General features: G+C 55.8%; 3 protein-coding genes across 3 annotated transcripts; 2 read left to right on the plus strand and 1 right to left on the minus strand.

Moving 5' to 3' along the window:
• Positions 1-2182: 2182 nt before the first annotated feature.
• On the plus strand, positions 2183-6676 carry CMQ_3665 (thermotolerance protein; the record flags this gene model as incomplete). Its single annotated transcript, XM_014319603.1, has 5 exons — positions 2183-2416; positions 2527-3693; positions 3794-4314; positions 4379-4701; positions 4773-6676. 5 exons carry the CDS (start codon positions 2183-2185, stop codon positions 6674-6676), a joined length of 4149 nt encoding a protein of 1382 aa, XP_014175078.1.
• An 889-nt stretch (positions 6677-7565) lies between these two features.
• On the plus strand, positions 7566-10833 carry CMQ_3554 (mitochondrial translation initiation factor IF-2; the record flags this gene model as incomplete). The annotated part of the gene is made up of 2 exons (XM_014319492.1): positions 7566-10528; positions 10587-10833. 2 exons carry the CDS (start codon positions 7566-7568, stop codon positions 10831-10833), a joined length of 3210 nt encoding a protein of 1069 aa, XP_014174967.1.
• A 212-nt stretch (positions 10834-11045) lies between these two features.
• On the minus strand, positions 11046-13592 carry CMQ_3676 (heat shock protein hsp88; the record flags this gene model as incomplete). The annotated part of the gene is made up of 6 exons (XM_014319614.1): positions 11046-11336; positions 11403-11711; positions 11781-13257; positions 13329-13360; positions 13419-13480; positions 13580-13592. The coding sequence occupies 6 exons, from the start codon at positions 13590-13592 to the stop codon at positions 11046-11048; spliced, it is 2184 nt and encodes a 727-aa protein (XP_014175089.1).
• Positions 13593-14309: the final 717 nt, after the last annotated feature.

Raw genomic sequence — 14309 nt, forward strand, 5'->3', positions numbered from 1 at the left:
GCTTGGTCCTCGACTGCTGCAGGTAGAGAATGCCTAATCTTGCCGAGCACCGCGTCTATCTCGCCGCCGCAGGGGTGGAGGCCGAAGGGTGGAGTGGACGGACGGGAGGTTGGTGGTTGTGATTGTGATTGCAGTAATAGTGCTTAGCTTGCAGGCGGCAACAAGACGTCGTAGACACAACACAGACTGCAGACTGATGGCCAGCCATGAAGACGGGCAGAGCAAGCATGATCCATGGACAGAGTCGCAGTCCTGCCGCAACGCAGACGCAGGCCGACAAAAGCAGTAATCGCAGAGAATCGACAGGAGATCATGTCTGCCTCTACCCTCCGTCGTCTCGGCCAATCGAGAGAGCACAGGCTGGCTTAGTCGCCTAAACTCCCCCCGCTATCCGTGTGCCTCTTTCCATATTGCTTTGCTTTTTTTAGTGCCGTTTTTTGACGCTCCCCTGGCTTAGATCCCAGTTTACGGAGTATGATCAGTGTCTTTGTATCTCATTTTGTATTTTGTATCTCTGTATTCTATATTTATTTTGGGTCTGCCAATCCCTTGTCCGATCCTCCCCCCCTTCCCCATCGCACCCTCCTCTTTTTACTCCGTACTCTCTCCCTCCTCGCCGGATATCCCCTTCCCCTCCCCCCATAATTCCCTTTATCACTCCGTGTGCAGCCTTGGCCACGAGCAGACCACAGAGCTCTGCAACTGCTTTTCGCTCACGTCGCCAACTGCCCGGCGCAGCGCAGCTTCCCTCCCTCCCCGCCAGCTGGCAAGACCCGCCAAAAAGCTGGACGCCGTCGCGCCTTCCTTCTCCTCTGCCTGCCTGCTACCTGCCTGTCCACCTGTGCCTGCCTGTCCGATCGATCTCTTACACGACTAGAGCCATTGTAAGCCGAACGCGTCCTTTCCTCTGCTGTCTCCCCCTGTCTCTTCCCTGTCTCTGCCCTGGTCTCTCTGCCCTACTCCGGGCTCATCCAGTCCCCCCCAAACACTGCCCACCAACGATACTACGCAATCTGTTCGGGCCCGGTCGCCTAGCCCACCCTGCCTCCCACCCTGTCTTCCCACTCTAGCTCTCCATACCACGTCTGGCCTCCCCTACGCGAGCTTGTGTTCCCCATCGACTGAGACTCACAGACGCTTGCCTAGGTCCCTTGCCCGTGTGTTCTCCAATCTTCCCCGATCTTTTCCCCTCTGTCCTTTGCATCGGCATCGTCGCCTCTCCTATTCTTATGCTCAACCCATGCGCACGTATCCGTATCTGTCTCAGGATTTTTTTTGGCAGTTTAAACAAAAAGCATTTATCTTTCGTTTCCATTTTCATTCCCCCCTCCTCCTCTTCTTCTTCTCTCCGTCTTTGTCTCTCTCAAACTATTTGTCGGGTCTTTCTCTCCAGCCTCTCCAGCTTTGTATGGCTGACTGCTCCAAGCTTGGCCTAGCTTCCACTTCTTCGTCCTACCAGCTCCTCGCTCGATCTTGCTTGGCAGGCTATCTTTGGCCGATTTCTTGACACGCCATTCACTAGCCAAGCTGCTGTTTCTTGTCCACCACATAACAGTCTCGTCCCAGAAAAAAACTCGAGAGCCCTTTTTTATAAACTCTCCCGCAACTTTCCCTCAGCCATAAGCTCTACGCTCCATCTCACGTCATTCCGTTGCTCGTCCGTTCTCCTGCCTCATTTTCGCCTCCCGTGCTCAGCTGCTCCTGGTGACGGATCATGTTTCAAAACAGGGGAAAGCCTTTCCTTCTGTGAGGATAATCTTTGATTTTGAGTCGCCGTCCTGGATCTGTGTGACTTGCCTCTTCAACTCTACTTGCCCTTGGCTCTCTATTCTCTTTTGGCGTTTGCTGCACAGACCATTTCAGTAGCGGGGATATCAAATCACATCCAATTCCACTTGCCAGATATCGGCCGAGAAGCGGCAATATCAACCAACATCATCACGCGATTTATCCCCGAAGTCTCTACGATTCATCTTCTAGCACGCTCCGCTTGGCTACTGTGTACTGCGAGGCTATTTGCGGTCACCGCTGTATGCCGCCTGGTGCGCATTCAGCGGAACCCTCACCTTGGCTCGCCATCTCAATCTCGATTCGCGTGAAAGCAAGATTCTGCACCCGAGCCCGTCAGAGGAGCACTAGTACCTTTGCAGGCCGAGCATCGGCATGAAAGGTCTCGCCTGGCATGGCTTTTCAGACCAATGTGTTTCGCCACGGCGAGTGGGTGACCGAGACCGTCGATCTACAGGCCGTCCTCAAGGCAAACTCCAATGCCTCCGCTAAGCCGCTGCGACAGCGAGCTGCTCACCCCCCAGAGTGCGGTATCCTTACAAGAACCGTCATCGAAAGCCCCGTGGCCAATTGGATACTTCCTGTTCGCTTAAGATCTGCACAGCATATGGACGTTGCTTTTATAGGTGTAAGATATATCCCTTCTTTCTGCCGCAACCCCACCCTCCGACCGCTCCCTCTCTCTGAAGTTCATCCCAACTCTGCCCGGGTCTGACCGTGTGAGTCGGCTGCTTATAGGACCACTATGTACAAATCAGCGAACTGGGGGAGGATGGTCAGCTTCGAGACATCATCAGGAAGACCGATTTCGGATCCCGCATCAGAAATGCCAAGGTTATCGGACCGCCGCCAGATAGTACTAGGGACGATACCGAAGTCAAGAGTGACGACATTATGGTCAAGGTCGAGGAGGGCGCTGCTTTTTCAGACGACGATACCGATGTGGCTATGAGCGATGCTGGTGTGCCGCTACCTCCCGCCGCCTCTCCTAGTCGGTTGACACGATTGCCTCCCCAGCAGCTCATGATCGTTCTGGAGTCCGGAGACTGTGTCTTTCTCTTCGTGCGACAAGGAGTCACTGGGGAGTATGAATTCTTCGACACTCGAGTCGACATACCTAACAGCCAGATCGCCCAACCCGGCTTCCACGCAGCTGTCGACCCAAGCTCCCGCTACATGGCTTTAGCTTGTCCGGAGAATCTGTTCGTTGTGTATGAGCTCGAGTCAAAGTTGGAGCTGAACAGACGGTATGCGCGTGGCGAACCTCTACGACCGATCAAGTCATTTCGGGCTCGAATGGTGAATGGTGTCATTCACAAAATGGAGTTTCTGTATCCGCACCCGGACGACGACTATCACATCATCCTGCTTCTCATCATTGTCATGCATGGGAAATCAAGGATGGTGACGTATGAATGGGGAGGGCGGGGCGATGACCTGGTTTCCGTTCTTTCTGAGGCGAAACGGGGACAACCATTACCTCCTCAACACCAGATCCCTCTCCTAATCATCCCACTAACCGTCCATTCGGCCTTTTTTGCCATTTCGGCTCGTCGCATCGCTGTCTGCAAGGATGCTCTCACCTTACCAGCCGAATTCGACGACTTCGTCATGGACGTTCAAGAAACATCCCGCTTTCACCACGGTTCAGGTGAACCGCTATGGGCTGCCTGGACACGGCCCTACCGTCTTCCCACGTATAGGACGACACGGGATAACATCTACCTTGCCCGCGAAGACGGTGTCGTCATGTTTCTAGAGATTGATTCGGACAATATACTGGGTGCCTCTGTCCAGATCGGCAAGTTTGATTGCAATATTGGTACATCATTTTGCAGCCTGTTGGATGACTTCAACGACATTTTGATCATGGGCGGCGACTCTGGACCGGGCTCGATTTGCCAGGTAAGTGTTGTGGAGTGGAAGAGGCCTGGCGAAGAAGAGAGGAAAAAGATAATGCGCGCTTCCCGAAACTTGCAGAAGGGTGTTTAACAAAGTATAACAGATCCGTCCACGAAAACCTAACATCCCGCTCGGCACCATTCCGAACTGGTCTCCAGTAGTAGATTTCGTCACGAATGATAAGTTCTCAGCAGCCGTTCGTCTCGTGGGAGAAGCAGGAAACAAGATCATCCCGTGGCAAGATCGCCCCCTCGGCAGCTTTTCCAACCCAGACCGGATATTCGCTACCTCTGGCCATGGTGTTACGGGTGCCGTCACCGAGTTCCGCTTTGGCTACCGCGCGAACATTGGCCTGGACATAGACTATGAGACGCCCGTGAAACAGTCTTGGATATTTCCGACCCAACCTGAGAGTGCCGACCCCGAATTTCATCTGCTCATGTCTTTGGTTGATAGAACTGTGGTCTTGTACCTATCCAGCGATCTTGAAAAGTATAGGGAACCGGATGCAGACTTAACACAGTACGACTTATCAACCAGGACAGTGGCTGCTGCTCAGATGTATGAAGATGCCGTCGTGCAAGTGTCAGAAAAGTACCTGGTGTTTATTAGCCCAATGACAAGGTACTATAGCAATGCGAAATCGGGAAGCGCAAAGTCAGACCTTTTGCTAACTTTTCTGTGGTAGTGTACGCCGGCTACATGCCGACATATTTCAAGACTCCCAGGTCACCGTTGTGGACGCTTTCATACAAGGGAATCTTGTCGCCGTCTCCACAAACGTCGGAGTTGTTTTCCGCTTGTACATTGTGCAGCTCGATGCTAGCGGAACAATCAAGACTGCGAAATCATATGGACAAATGGGCGAGGTGACATGCCTGTGTCTGGCAACGGTAGAAGGCTCGCCCTACCTTGTGGCCGGCCTTCTGAAAGACAGCCATCCGTCTCTAGTCCTTTACAATGTTGGCGCCGAGGGCGAAAGCGCCCTCTGTGTCGTCGATGTAAACTCTAGTAAGCAAGACCAAAGCACTTTCCTGGCACGTCTCGTTGAGATTTTACGCGATTTGCTCACCACTTCACAGCTGAAATTAGCAAGCTACGGTGTGGGGGACAGGAGGATGCTGCTCGTTATCCTTCGCTGGAGCCACTGACAAGTGTCTTGCTCAAAAAATCCGAAGATGGCTCGATGGCGATTGTGTTTGGTACAAGGGGAGGAGACATGGTCGCCTTGACCATTGGGTTGGCTGGCAGTGTCTTGGCGGCTAACTCGGAAAAACTGGGCCGTACGGCAACCCATGTTGTCTCGGTCGAAGACCCAAACCTGAAGACGGCTACACTTGCTGTTTGTGATGGTCGGCTTTCCCTTATGTCTGATTTCGATGCGCGCCGGGCTTCTTTTCGGTCAATGCACACGGTCTGGCTTGAGGACGCATCCGACACCAGCAAGGAATCGCCCTTTGTCAGCGCCGCCTCTGTTCTTCAGAAAAGCCTGCCAGGACACCAAAGCAAGACCCAGCTGACGTTGACGGCCAAAACTAGAGTTTTGTTGGTGGAATTGCACACGCAACCTAGGCCGGTGCACCGCAGTCTACCAGTGATGGGAACACCCTTGAAGGTCATCTACTCTTGCATGCTGGACTGCCTCATCGTGGCACTGAAAACATTGGACGACAAGCCGACGCTTCAATTTCTGGACCCGGACACGGGGGAAGACCTGTCCTTCCCGACGGACAAGTACAATGAGCCGGTCGAGTTCGTGTCAGGGCTGGGAAAGACTGGAGATCACATTTTGGGGTTGGACGAATGGCAGTACGAGCGGAATGGTGACAAGTGGCTGTTTCTTTTGGTTTCCACTAAGGGCGGTCGCCTTCTCGTGCTGTCGACAGTGCCAGTTGCCAAGAACCAGGAAGGACGCCGCCAGAAGATTAGATATTGGACGCGGTATAAAAGATCCACCGCTACAGAACCGATCTATTCTGTCGTGGGTTGGAACAACAACGTCTTCTACTGCATGGGCTCTACGCTCTACTGGGATCAACTCGACGTGGAGGACCGGAGATTGAGGACACAAGGGACCTTTGAGCTCGCTTCGTCCGCAACCAGCTTAAGAATCCTGAACGGAAGGATCGTTGCGTTGACAGAGCGCGACTCGGTGGAGATAATCAGCATGACAGGGGAGAATCCAGGCGAAATGACGCTTCACCACGCCGACTCGGAGTCACGGACGGCGGTGCATATGATTGAGATCGGAGACAAAACGGCCGATGGATCTGGGGCGTCGGCGGTACTTTTATCGAACCGAAGCTGTGGAGTGGCCGGACTGTTCATTCCTTGGCAGCAGCCGGGGAGAGACTGTGAGGTGATTCTGGAAGCAGAACTGCCGGCATCGATTCGAAAACTTGCACGCGGGCGAACACGGCCGGTCTGGCAACAGGCACGGCGCGACGTCCGGTATGGACTGCTACCCAGCACGCTGGACGGGGCAGAGATCTTGGGAATGTGTATCGACGGCTCGCTGCAGCACTTTACTCTTCTCAGCATTCCGATTTGGCGAATACTTCGGCTGATCCAGAACCTGGCATTCACCACCCCTACGCTCTACCCCTTTTTGTACGAGGTGCCGGGGCCCGATTTTGACGAAGAACCAGAGGTGGACCAGTCGTATGGCATGCAGATCGACGGAGACATGTTGCAGAGGTGTCTGGACAAGCGAGCGCTCGAGGAGCTGTTTTCAAGCGCATCGCGCACAAATCGGCTGTTTGAGTTGCTCGAACAGCTCGATAATGGGCGATGGACAGCCGCGATTGGGAAGAGCTCTGAAGGCCGGGAAGAAGACCGGGAAACAGAGCCAGGTATGGAGGACGGAGAAGAAGGCGACTGCGCCGACGAAGGGGATGCCAAGAGGAAGAAGAAAGAGGAGAAAAAAAGCAGCTATCTGGCTCTTCTCTATGACATTTTGGAGTACTACCTGGCCCCGGTGCTTTGAGGCATGCTCTGGTAGGAAGCCGAGGAACATGAGACGGCAGGGATCACGGCAATTTCGTTGTCTTGAATAAAAAAGAAGTCTGTGTGTGAAATTAGAGTCTTGTTGTTTTAGGGCGGGAATTTTCGCTTTTTGTTCCCCAACGATTCACAGCGATCATGGTGCATTGCGAGGTCCTGGCAATAAGGAGGCTCTGGATTACAGACATGGGTGTTTTATCTCCTTACCTGTCGAGGACAACAATAATACAGCCTCTCTTAGAATGGGTTGGGACGTTTGCGGCTGTTGTAGGCAGGGCTGACCAACGGAGTGGGCCCCCACAAAGCTATGATTTATTTTGTGAACATCGACCCCTCCTTTGACCCTGCAAACTCCCCGCCTAATAATAGGGCCAGTGACGGACTTTATTTTTTGCCCATCCGCCTTCCTGGCCTGTAGCTGGACCACAGTGTGTAGCAGTTTCCATTATTTTATTTTGACGTGGCGACGATCCAGTTCGGCAGTTTTTCTAGTTGGTTTTTTTTCTGCCTCGCTCCGATTTTTGGCCACTCCATCTACGGCAGCTTCACTTGCCAGCAACGGTCAACGGGAACGGACAAGCGGCCAGGCGAAAAGCATCTCTTGCATTCTCCTGCCGAACATTGTGTAGCCAGATTATGTCTCGGTATCGACTGTCATATTTCCAACAAAGGCGATTGAAATACAGCGAGGTCGGCTGTGCATCTTCTCGGAGCAGCATAGAGTGAACTGAAACGTCCAGAGGAGTGTTGCAGAGGTATGGAAAGGCCAGTTTCTCATTTTCCCCTGTAGATGGCTAATAATAGGCAGGTCTTGATTTTACGAAACAACGAAACGAAACACATAGCACAAGCACACCAGACAGCCCATCAAGATGCCGCCTAAGAAGAAGGGAGGCAAGAAGGCCAACGATGACTGGGAGGCTGAGCTTGGGGAGACCATTGCGCCTGTGTCGGCAGCGGCAAAGGACGGCGACGCTGCGGCGGACGAGGACGACGACGAGGCCGGTGGCGGTGGTCTTATGGCGGTTCTGCGCAAGAACAAGGAGAAACGCAAGAAGAAGGGCCTCCCGGAAGACTTCCACGGAGAGGAGGTACCGGCAGAGGAGACGCCAGACCTGGCGGCCAAGGCTCCCGAAGAGGCCGGCATGGACGACGAGTTTGCACTTCCGGAAAAGAAGGGCAAAGGTGGTGCTTCAGGAAAGAACGGCAAGGGAGCTGCTCCGGCGAAAAAAGAGGAGCCAGCCGACGAGGAGGGCAACGGCGGACGGATGTTGACCAAGGCGGAGAAGGAGAAGCAAAAGAGGGAGCGGGAAAAGCAGAGAAAGAAAGAGCAGGCTGCGAAGAAAAAGACAACGACGCCGGCGCAGGATGAAGCAGCCAAATCTGGACCAGTAGCAGAGAAGCAGGTAAAGGCGGCAGCGCCGGTGGCGGCGGCAGAAGAGCCTGTCGCGGCAGGTGGAAAGAAGAAGAAGCTCCCGGCACACCTGCTGGCGATCCAGCGGCAGCAAGAAGAGCTTCGTCGGCAGAAAGAGGAGGAAGAACGGTTTCTGGCGGAGGAAAAGGTACGACTGGAGGAGCTGGAACGGCAGGAGGCCGAGGAGCTGAAGCGTAAAGAAGAGCAGAGGGCGGCTCGGAAGCAGAAGGAGAAGGAGAGGATCGAGCAACTCAAGAAGGAGGGCAAGTACCTGACGAAGGCGCAGAAGGAGGCCAAGGCACGCAACGAGCAGAAGCTGCAGCAGATGGTGGCAGCAGGCGTGGTCAAGGTGGCAGCTCCGGATGCGTCGGGTGAGGAGAAGAAGAAGGCGACAAAGGAGAGCAAGAAGCGTGGTGGTGGGCGGCGAGAGAAGGTGGACGAGGCAAAGGTGCTGGAGGAGGCAGCAGAGCGAGCACGACTGCAGGCAGAGAAGCTGGCCAAGGAGGCTGAAGAGCGCGAGCTGGCGAAGCAAAAAGCCGAGGAGGAAGCAGCACGGAAGGCAGCCGAGGCAGCAGGAAGTGACATTGACGAGGACTGGGAGACGGCAGCGGACGCGAAGCTCAGCCTGGAGGACGTCAAGGACAGCTGGGACGCTGACTCGGACGCAGAGAAAGAGGCGAAGAAGGCAGAGAAGAAGGGTTCGAACTCGGACTCGGACTCGGGAAGCGACTCGGGCAGCGACTCGGACAGCGAGTCAGAGTCGGACGACGAGCTGACATCGGCAGCCAAGGCAGCAGAAGCACAGCGGAAGAAGGAGCTGGCAGAGATGCGCGAGAAGGAGCACCAAGCAGCACTGGCAGCCCGAAGCAAGGACAACTTGCGGTCACCCATCTGCTGCATCATGGGACACGTCGACACGGGCAAGACGAAGCTGCTGGACAAAGTGCGGCAGACCAACGTGCAGGAGGGCGAGGCGGGCGGGATCACACAGCAGATCGGCGCGACGTACTTCCCGATCGACGCGATCCGACAAAAGACAGCAGTGGTCAACAAGGACGGGTCGTTTGAGTTCAAGGTGCCGGGACTGCTGATCATCGACACGCCGGGCCACGAGTCGTTCTCGAACCTGCGGTCGCGCGGATCGTCGCTGTGCAACATTGCGATCCTGGTGGTGGACATCATGCACGGGCTGGAGCAGCAGACGCTGGAGTCGATGCGGATGCTGCGGGACCGCAAGACGCCCTTTATCGTGGCGCTCAACAAGATTGACCGGCTGTACGGGTGGAAGAAGGTGGACAACAACGGATTCGAGGACAGTCTGGCGCTGCAGAACCGTGGCGTGCAGAACGAGTTCAGCAAGCGGCTGGAGCAGACGAAGCTGGCCTTTGCCGAGCAGGGCTTCAACACGGAGCTCTTTTACGAGAACAAGAACATGTCGCGGATCGTGTCGCTGGTGCCGACGTCAGCCCACACGGGCGAAGGCGTGCCCGACATGCTGAAGCTGCTGGTGCAGCTGACACAAGAGCGTATGACAGACTCGCTGATGTACCTGTCCGAGGTGCAGGCGACCGTGCTGGAGGTCAAGGCGATTGAGGGGTTCGGCATGACCATTGACGTGATCCTGTCCAACGGCATTTTGCGCGAGGGCGACCGGATCATCCTGTGTGGTGTCGAGGGCGTGATCAAGACGAACATCCGCGCTCTGCTGACGCCGGCGCCTTTGCGCGAGCTGCGCATCCGCTCGGCCTACGTGCACAACAAGGAGGTGCGTGCAGCCATGGGTATCAAGATCAGCGCACCCAATCTCGAGGGTGCCATTGCCGGCTCGCGGCTGCTGGTAGTCGGCAAGTACGACGACGAGGAGGATCTGGAAGAAGAGGTCGAGTCCGACCTGGCTTCCGTCTTCAGCCGGGTCGAAAAGTCCGGCCGTGGCGTCAGCGTCCAGGCCTCCACGCTCGGCTCGCTCGAGGCCCTGCTCGACTTCCTTAAGGACTCCAAGATCCCGGTGGCCAACGTCGGCATCGGTCCGGTCTTTAAGCGCGACGTGATGCAGTGCAGCACCATGCTGGAGAAGAATCCTGACTACGCCGTCATGCTCTGCTTCGACGTCAAGGTCGACAAGGAGGCTATGGCCTATGCCGACGACCAGGGCATCAAGATCTTCACCGCCGACATCATCTACCACCTCTTTGACGCCTTCACCAAGCATATGCGCGAGCTGAGCGAGAAGAAGAAGGAGGAGTCCAAGATGCTCGCCGTCTTCCCCTGCGTCCTCTCCACCGTCGCTGTCTTCAACAAGACCGGTCCCATCGTCATCGGCGTCGACGTGCTCGAGGGCCAGCTCAAGCTCAACACGCCCATCGCCTGCGTCAAGATGAACCCAAACACGAACCAGAAGGAGATTATCAGTCTCGGCCGAGTGTATGTCACGTGATTCATTGCTTAGTCACTCTAGCTAACCAAAACCCCCCCCCTCCAGGACCTCCATCGAGCGCGAACATAAGCAGATCAACGTCTGCAAGCCCGGCCAGCCGTCGGTGGCGGTCAAGATCGAGATGGGCGGCCACCAGCCCACGTACGGCCGCCACCTGGAAGAGACCGACCAGCTGTACAGCCTCGTGTCGCGCGCCAGCATCGACTGCCTCAAGGAGTTCTACCGCTCCGACGTATCGGCCGAGGAGTGGAAGCTACTGATCAAGCTGAAGCCGCTGTTTAACATCCCCTGATTAGCATCGAGTCTGCTTTGAGAGTCGGCCAGACACAATGATAGGATCCTTTGTATTCAACGTGCACGCTCCAGCTACGTCCTCTAATGGCCCCTCTGTCTTGTAATCCTGTCTTTGGCAGTGTGAATGGCTCGTGTTTTCGTCTTGTATATGTCCCGCGCTCTTTGTCTGTCTTGTGCAGCTTCCTTTCCTTCTTTCCTAGCTGCCAACATTTACCGGTCTTCCTGCACCTCCTCCACCGTCGTCTGCGTGCCGTCCGCATCCGTCATCTCATCGTCACGTGCTGCATCCGTGGCCTCGGCCTTGGCCTCGCCACCGCCCGTCCCAGCAGCCGCCTTCTTCGCGGCTGCCTCGGCGTCCAGCCGCGCCTGCAGCGCCTGACGCTGCGCCTCCGTGTGCTCAAAGTGGCGCTGCACAATCGGACCGGCCAGCGCGCGCAGCTCTTCCATCTTGGCCATGTACACCGCCTTGGTCGCATCCTCGCCCTCGTCGTACAACCAGTCCTGTGATTAGTCAGCAAAACAAATCATCCTTTCATCAGTCCAAAACGTCAGTCCAGATGGGCTCACCTCGCTGGCCTCGAGCTTCTCGCGAATCTTGGTCTTCTCCGCATCGCTGGCAAAGTCCGAATACTGGTCGTCCAGCTTGTTGCGCAGGTCGTAGATGAACGTCTCCAGCTCGTTCTTCTTCTCTTCCGTGTCGGCCACAAGCTTGTCCTCCATCACCATCGCCGCCTCCTTCTCAATGGCCGCGTTCTTGGCCGTCGGATCCATCGTCTGCGTCGCCGACACAATCGGCAGCTCGCCCTTGCGCACCTGCTTGCGCACCTTGCGCGTCTTCGGCTTGGCCTCGTCCTTAGCAGCGTCCGTGTCCATGGCCTGCTGTCCGGTTAGCTCGGCTCCACTCCCACAGAAACAGGAAGAACAGAAGGAACGGAAAGCACTCACGTCCGCATCCTTCTTCTCGCCCGCCTCGTCCTCCTTCTTCTCCTCGTCCTCCTTAATCTCCTCCTCGACCTCCTGGTCCTCCACGTAGTACGCGCTCTCAATGTTCAGCACACCGTTGATATTCACGCGGGCCCGCAGCTTGCACGTCATGTAGTCGTCCGGCCCGCCGATCGTCGGCTTGACACCCTTGACGGAAAACCGTGCGATCCAGGGCTGCATGCCGGCAGGCAGCTCTTCCGGCGTGTAGTAGCGTGCCTCCAGGTCAAATGGCCGTTTCCGAAAAAAGGTCAGCACCTTGGTCGACGGCATGACGTTGCCCTTGCCAAACACAACCAGGTTCGGGTCCTCGTCAGGGATATCGTTGGCCTTCTCCCACGTGAACTCGATCGGGTACGTCACCAGGTCGTGAACGGCAAAGTCGCGCACACGGAACACAGGCGACATGATAGCGCAGCTAAAGGCACAGCCGCGAGCAATAGCCTCATCCTGGTTCAGCGTGAACGACAGCTGCTTGCCGAAGAAGGCCTGGATGCGCTCCTTGATCGACGGCACACGAGTGCCGGCACCGACAAGCTCGATGACGTCAATGTCGTCCTTGGTCAGCTTGGCCTGAGCCAGGGCCTGCTCGAGCGGCACCACGACGCCCGACAGCAGCGGGTCGACCAGAGCCTCAAACTCCTGGCGCGTCATCATGGACTGCACGTCAATGTCGTTCATGAGCGACTCGATGTTGATGGGGGCCTGCAGGTTGGCCGAGAGAATCTTCTTGAGCCGTTCGGCAGCGGCGTAGACCCGGGACACCGCACGGGGGTTCGAGTTGATGTCGATCTTGTACTTGCCGAGAAACTCCTTCTGCAGGTGGTCGACAATGGCCTTGTCGAAGTTGCGGCCACCAAAGTGGCGGTCGAAGGCAGTGCCCTTGACAGTGAGCTCGCCCTTGTGGAACTCAACCACAGAGGCGGTGTAGTTGGAGTGGCCGATGTCGATGAAGAACACCCGGCGCGGCTTCTCCTCCGGCGGAGGCAGGTCCAGCTTGGTGATGCCGTAGCCGAGAGCGGCAGCGGTGGTGTCGTTGATCAGGCGAAGCAGCCGCAGGCCGGCGATCTCGGCAGCGTCGATGAGGGCACGACGCTGAGCATCCGTGAACCACACCGGCACGCTCATCACCAGGTCCGACACGGGCAGGCGGATCTCGGCAGCGGTGGTCTGCTTGATCTTGCTGAGGTACATGCCGATGAGCTGCGTGGCAGAGAACTTCTCCTTCTTGCCCAGGTAGGACACCTCGGCGCCGACCTGGCCATTGACATCGACCAGGGGTGCTGAGATGAACTGCTGCTCGAGCTGCACATCGGCTTCCTTAATTGACCGGCCGGCGAGGCGCTTGAGGGAGCTGACGGTGTTCTTAAGGTTCGAGATCTCCTGTGTCTTGGCAGCCTCACCGAGGTAACGGGACTTGGGTCCGAATCCGACGAGGGAACTGCAGCAGCAAAGGTCAGTATGGCAATGCAGCAAAGACAAGACAAGCAGACGAGAGCGAAAGGAGCTTACGGAGTTGCCCGGTTAGAGACTTCATTGGCAATCTGGCAGAGACGTTAGGACTTGGTCGAGAAGGAAGGGCAGGGAAGGTATCAGACGTACCACATCGACACCACGGTTCCTCGCCACGGCAATGACCGTGTTGAGGGCACCGAAATCAACACCTGAAGATTGATTAGTATAGACATATTGGGCGCTGGGATAGAAGAGCGGCAACCAAGGGAAGGACAGGGGAACCGTCTGCAACGGCCAACAAAACCTACCTACAACACTCATCGTGTCGGTTGGATTGTTGAGATATCTGTGGGAAAGAAAAACGGAAGAAACGGCTGGTCAGCTTCGTATCGATGGACGCGAAAGAAGCCAAGAGCGGAGGTGGGATGGGAAATAAAAAAGGAGTAGAGGAAGAAAATCGGCTTTCAGGTCTAAACAAAAAAACACTTCCTGGCAACCAAGGAAGGGTTTAGATAGGTTTTTTTTTTACCCAAGTAGACGTCTTTTGCACAGCGGGGTTGTTCCGGCCCTTTGCCTTCTTTCTTCGCGAATGAAAAACAGAGAATTCGTGCTGGTCTCTTACAAGCTCTTTGGGAGGCGAGAAGAGAAGATGAACGACTCTTTTATTTTCTGCACCACTTCCTTTGGCAGCCGGATTCTGTCGCTGCTTGCGATCGACTTTGCTGTCTGAAAAAAAAGGCAAGCTAGTAGTGGGGAGGAAGCCGCGAGAAAGAGGGAGGAGCGAGAGAGGGGTGCGGGGCGACGACTATGAATGTATCTTGTAAGTACCTCCGTATCGGGGCTCGACAGGGCGCTTTCGTGACCGGCAAATTGGATGAGTGAAATGGCAAAGGGGATAGATGGGTGGTGAGAATATTGCAGGGATCAGAAGACGAGATGGCACGACAACGCAAAGCAGGCCGTTGTGAAATAGACCACAGCCTCGTCCAGTCAAGGGCAGAAGAACAAACGCGAACCAGAAAGAAGCTTCGAGACTAT

The sequence above is a fragment of the Grosmannia clavigera genome, assembly GCF_000143105.1.
Source record: "Grosmannia clavigera kw1407 unplaced genomic scaffold GCSC_113, whole genome shotgun sequence".
In the NCBI taxonomy this organism is placed as follows: Eukaryota; Fungi; Ascomycota; class Sordariomycetes; order Ophiostomatales; family Ophiostomataceae; genus Leptographium; species Leptographium clavigerum.